At 31.1% G+C, this 6,448-nt stretch overlaps 1 protein-coding gene across 1 annotated transcript in view; it reads right to left on the reverse strand.

Annotated features, from left to right (window-relative positions):
* Positions 1-4,528: 4,528 nt before the first annotated feature.
* Positions 4,529-6,448, reverse strand: part of LOC111699231 (neurofilament medium polypeptide) — a 10,349-nt gene continuing 8,429 nt past the window's right edge. The window contains exon 4 of the mRNA XM_023469844.1: positions 4,529-4,604. Within this exon, the coding sequence (XP_023325612.1) occupies positions 4,529-4,604 (76 nt within the window). The remainder of the gene's footprint in view (positions 4,605-6,448) is intronic.

A 6,448-nucleotide genomic window follows, 5' to 3' on the forward strand; every position in this document is an offset into this window, starting at 1 on the left:
TAAAAAATAATTTTTTTAAATGCTGTTAAAAGAGCTATATAACAGATTTAACGATAAACGTATTTGGTCCATAGTAAACTTTTTTTTAAGAAATGCGGGAAAAATCGGGGAGAAATCCGGGAAAATCCGGGCAAATCCAAGAAAATGCTCATTTTTACTTCAACCTTTGAAGGAGAAGGTTCACTCTCAACTTGAAGAAAAGCCGAAAATGCCGAATCTGTCTACCTCTGAGAGTATGCTGAAGTTGTTCCAACCACCACGAGAATGTCTGTTTAATGCTGCTATGACGGAAAAGAAGAATGAAGCATTGATAACAGCCCTGCTATTTAAACCTACTCTTGGAGTTCAATGGCTGCCGGATGATGTGAAGTTCAGTAGAACTTCCTCTCCGCTACTAACTGAGGTAAATATTCATACTTTTGGGTGAAATATTGATTTTATATTCTATTTTTATGACATTATTTTAAGTTCAATATCATTAAACAATGATATTTTAGAATAATGCAACTTCTTCTATTGGAAGACAACTGATCCTTCAATCTAGTGGTTGTAGATCAGTTGAAGCTTGAAGTGGCTGAAGTCTTGATTTTTAACTTTTAGTTTTATTAAATAATCAAGTTTAGACAACTTGTTTTGACCTAATTATAAAGACAGAGTATCAAATATGCGTATTAAACATTTTATGTTATATGGTATGGTATGGATAAATATTTCATACTAAACTTTTCAGACATTACCTATATAATAAAACAAGACATTCGTATATATTTTCCCAATAGCCGGCCAAAAGGCTGGACCGAATGGGCTGACTTTTTTTGTGGACACTCATGAGTAGCCTTGGGGTGACATAGGCTAAATAATATTCGATTTTTTCAATTTTTTTCAAACTTTGTTTTTTAAACATTTTTTTCCACGGGCAACGCCGAGCACTACAGCTAGTTTAATTTTATAATATTGGATTCCTTAAAAAGAATGACAAAAGACAGTTATATATCAATTTCTTGAGACAGGAACATCAGATAGATGTTTTATATGTATCGGTTAACTCCTGAGATTCTCAGGTTTCATCATTTACCCCCTTTCAATTTTCCTTTACAGTCCTTTTAAGAAGTTTGTTTCTAACCCTTTTGTTAAACATTCTCCATTATAATGATTGGTCCTGGAAACCCAAGTTTGTCGATAAAATTTAATCCATACTTTTCTATTCTTCAAGATGTTATTTTTAAGTTGATTCATCTTATAAATAAGTAAATAGCATTAATAGATTAAATTTGGTTTGACAGTAGACATACAGCGTTACCCGGATAAAGTGCCCAATGATATTTGTAAAATATTTTTTGTTCATGCTTTCTAATGCTATCTTTCAGGGTTACTCAAAAAGGATGAGACTTCAGAGACGACTGTCCGGAATATTTCTTTATATTCATGTTTTTTCAGCGCAACTTTAAACTTGTTTCTTTCTTTTTCAAGATATATTTAAGATAGAAGACTAAAATGAGGGATGTGATAGTTTAAAAGTTTTAGGTCGTCTTTATAATCTTATCCTTGCGAGTTTCACATGAAATGCTGGAATAAAAGTAAGAAAGATCTTACTTCCTTTTCTATTAGATTTTTGAAAAGAAATTATCAAGGGAAAAAACAAGATTTCCGGGGTTTGATTTAATTTTTTGTAGATTTACATTAGAACATTTTTCGACATCTGAGCTGTACATAGCGTGTCCAAACGTCTTTGTTCATAACAAACAAAAATGGGAAACTTAAATTTTTTGGTTTTGTTTAATAAAAAAAAACAATATTTTGAATTCAGGCTTTCGGGGCGCTTTGAAGGCCGATTGCAATTTGGAAATCCTATAGGGCTAAGGGAAATCCTATATAGGGATAAGGGAAATCCTATATAGGGATAAGGGAAATCCTCTAGGAATAAGGGAAATCCTATATAGGGATAAGGGAAATCCTATATAGGGATAAGGGAAACCCTATAGGGATAAGGGAAATCCTATATAGGGATAAGGGAAATCCTATAGGAATAAGGGAAATCCTATATAGGGGTAAGGGAAATAAGGGAAATAAAGTGTTTGTCAATATTTAACTATGAAAATGAAAACCAGATCGAGAATATTTTTATTTATACTTTAATAATAATCAAAAATACTGCATTATGTAATTGTAAAAAGTGGTGTTATAGTTTGTGTGCAGTATTAGTAAATGGAATAATTGCTTAAAATTTATATGAAGATCTAACAATATACAGGGTGTCTCAAAACAAATGGAGAATAAGCATCTGTAGACTTTTATGAAATTGAGACCATTTTTAAAAGCTACGTACAATGTTTGATTTAATGAGCTCAATTTCAGGCTTGTAGATATAAAAATTACAATTTTAAAGGCTCCTAACGTAAACAACTGGAGTGAGTAAATTTGGTAAAAATAAAGATAATCTTCCTTCGCACTATTTTGCATAAGGTCTACAGACTTGTTTGTAATCAGATTTTCAAGATTATCTATGAAAAGAACCTCTTATTATAGTTGGGTAAATGTTCCATGGACAATCTATCTTTATCTAGGTTTTCTCAAGACTCCATATTTCTGTTTCTGACTTCAACGGATTTAAAGGAAATATCTTTTCCAAGATCAAGGATACTAAACATCTGAGTTTCTAGTTTCGAATTTAAAGGGATTGTTTTCGAAAAATTAAAGAGGGAAGGAAGAAAACCTATAAATAAGTGCTGTATTTCAAGAACCGGTTATAATGTGTCGTGTTATAATGGTGTGATAATGCCCTGGTATTGGGTTTCGGTCTTAAACATCAAATTCTAAAATATCTAATTATATTAAAAAGATTCGTAAACATTATAAACGATTAATTTTGACATAATTGTTGCATGTGCAAAGAATAGAAGGTAATTTAGTCATGTTTTTTAACTCTTAGAAAAGAAGACGACATTCGAGACTGAATATCGTTTTTTACATATTTTCTAGTATTGCTTCATTTATAAACTAATTTACCTTTATACATTGTCATATAAGTCATACATTGTACAGTGTTCACTGACAGTAATATCGAACATTATGAACAACGTCACAAAGTGTTTATCTAACATTCTGTGAGAAATTTCTAATCAAATGTTAATATTTTTTCTAATATTGTGAGAGGATGTATCTTTAGCTGGATAAAAAGTAAATCCTAGAATTACATGTTTTTATGATTAAATGAAAGGAAATGCTCAGAACTTTCTGACAACGTAAAATTTTAAGATATTTCTCAAAACCACATTAATTCATGAAAATAGCGAATATTTCTCTTTTTTATGTCATATTTTCAAGAATGCGATTTTACAATGTTTTTATTAGACGTGTTAATAATCTGTTTGGAGTATAGAACTATACTATTTGTTAAGATCATATCAAATCTTTAGGAGGATTAGATATAATTAACAGCTGAATTTAATCAAAATCTAATCAATAAAAATTTATTAAAAATCCAAATCAAATTGAAATATTGATTAGATTTAAATTTGATTTTCTGACTAAACTATACAATGTATCAAGATTTTATGTTATTTTGTTTGTAAGTTTAAAGCTTAATAATAGATCATCATTATTTAGCAATTATAAAACATAAGATAAGATAAGATAAGATAAAGTTTATTGCTAAAATAAAAATATACTTAGAGAGTTGCTTCTTTTTAAGTCAAGAGGCAGGCCATTCCACATTTTAAGAAGAGAGCTTGATGGTAAATACTGTAATGAGCACATTTTGAGAATGTCAACATAAATACTTTCAATACGATTAATTGCTTGGTTTCGCATAGTTTTCATATTTAAACCGATATTTTAACAATGAGGATATAAATTCTTGTTAAAGTTATCCCTCAAGAGCTAAAAACTTTAGAATGTTGGATATCAAAATCAATGCTTGATCTCCTCTTTTTCTTATTAAATAACCGATCGGGATTAAGGACATCAAATTCTAAAGTTTAAAGCTCAGGTCTGAATAAGATAGAGAAAAATGTTAAATCCCGAAGTTATCCCTGCAGATTTGAATAAGATAGAGATTAATGTTTAATCCCGAAGTTATTCCTCCAGAGCTGAAAACTTTAAATTTGATATCCTTAATCCTGATCTGTTAATTAATCTGAGCTGAAAACTTTAGAATGGTGGATATCGCGATTAATGATTGATCTCCTTTTTTTCTTAATCTCCAGATTAAATAATGCTTGTTCTCCTCTTGTTGTAAATCTCCAGACTAATTAACCGATCGGGATTAAGGATATCCCATTCTAAAATTTTCATCTCTGGAGATTAAATTCATGAGGAGAACAAGCAGTATTTAATCTGGAGATTAAGAAAAAGAGTGGATCAAGCATTAATCCCGATATCCACCATTCTAAAGTTCCCAGCTCTGGTCTGAATAAGATAGAGATTAATGTTTAATCCCGAAGTTATCCCTGCAGGTCTGAATAAGATAGAGATTAATGTTTAATCCCGAAATTATCCCTCCAGGTCTAAATAAGATAGAGATTAATGTTTAATCCCCGAAGTTATCCCTACAGGTCTGAATAAGATAGAGATTAATGTTTAATCCCGAAGTTATCCCTCCAGGTCTAAATAAGATAGAGATTAATGTTAGATCCCGAAGTTATCCCTCCAGGTCTAAATAAGATAGAGATTAATGTTAGATCCCGAAGTTATCCCTTCCAGGTCTAAATAAGATAGAGATTAATGTTAGATCCCGAAGTTATCCCTCCAGGTCTGAATAAGATAGAGATTAATGTTTAATCCCGAATTTATCCCTCCAGGTCCGAATAAGATAGAGATTAATGTTAGATCCCGAAGTTATCCCTCCAGGTCTGAATAAGATAGAGAATAATGCTTTATCCCAAATTTATCCCTCCAGGTCTAAATAAGATAGAGATTAATGTTAGATCCCGAAGTTATCCCTCCTGAGCTGAAAACTTTAGAATGGTGGATATCGGGATTAATGCTTAATCCACTCTTTTTCTGAATCTCCAGATTAAATATTGCTTGTTCTCCTCTCATTTTTAATCTCCAGATTAATTATCCGATCAGGATTAAGGATATCCCATTCAAAAGTTTTCAGCTCAGGTCTAAATAAGATAGAGATTAATGCTTTATCCCGAAGTTATCCCTCCAGGTCTAAATAAGATAGAGATTAATGCTTTATCCCGAAGTTATCCAATATACATATATAAGAACATGGGATCCATCTTTCAAATAAAAAATCAATGAAATATTCTGGTCATAGGAATTTATAACATAAATGCATTTTTTAATTATTTAACAATGAGACCCAATAAACATACAAGTTGGATCAATGTTTTCACAGACAGTACTAAGGAGGAAGTAATTTCTCCATTGTACCCCCATCCTCGGATACTGAACGAACACTGATGCATCTATTATTGTTTACAAATTCCGCCCAGAGAGAACTGGTTTCAATGTGTACACAGACACAGAGTATACACAACCGCAATTGACTTTCCTTGCATTACACCCTTGTTCTATATCAAATATATGTTCTGCTCTGTATTGTACCATGGCATTTAGATTGACATCAAAATTTCCGGGAATATATAAATGTTTAAAATTTCTAAATAATGAATTTAAACGTTTAAAAATTGTTTAGATTGAGATGAACCCCCTCTCCCCCCTATTTTCAATCCTGCAGTTTGATATTCGTTAGATTTTTTATTTGCTCTTAGAGCACTGAAAACAAGACAGGTCAACTGTATGCCACGTCACTGGTACAACTTTGTGACCTTGTATCTCTCCATGTTTTGATTTTACGCACAAGAAAGAAAACCGCTAATGTTTCCGGTTACATTTTTGAAATTCAAAACTTTATAATTAAAAATGTTTAAGATTTCAATATTACATGCAATTTACTTTATTTTGAAGTGTGGGGATTACGGTGCATTGCAAAACTATAGGTTCAACAAAAATATACACGGCAATGATATAAATAGTACACGGCAATGATACAAAAATATATACGTCAATGATACAAAAATTACACGGCAATGATACAAAAATTACACGTTAATGATACAAAAATATACACGGCAATGATACAAAAATATATACGTCAATGATACAAAAAGTACACTGCAATGATACAAAAAGTACACAGCAAGGATACAAAAATTACACGTTAATGATACAAAAATATACACGGCAATGATACAAAAATATACACGTCAATGATACAAAAAGTACACTTCAATGATACAAAAAGTACACAGCAAGGATACAAAAATTACACGGCAATGATATAAAAATTACACGGCAATGATACCAAAAAGTACACGGCAATGATACAAAAATTACACGGCAATGATACAAAAATTACACGGCAATGATACAAAAATTACACGGCAATTATACAAAAATATACACGGCAATGATACAAAAATTACACGGCAATTAT

Source organism: Eurytemora carolleeae, unplaced genomic scaffold (assembly GCF_000591075.1).
Source record: "Eurytemora carolleeae unplaced genomic scaffold, Eaff_2.0 scaffold16, whole genome shotgun sequence".
Taxonomy (NCBI): Eukaryota; Metazoa; Arthropoda; class Copepoda; order Calanoida; family Temoridae; genus Eurytemora; species Eurytemora carolleeae.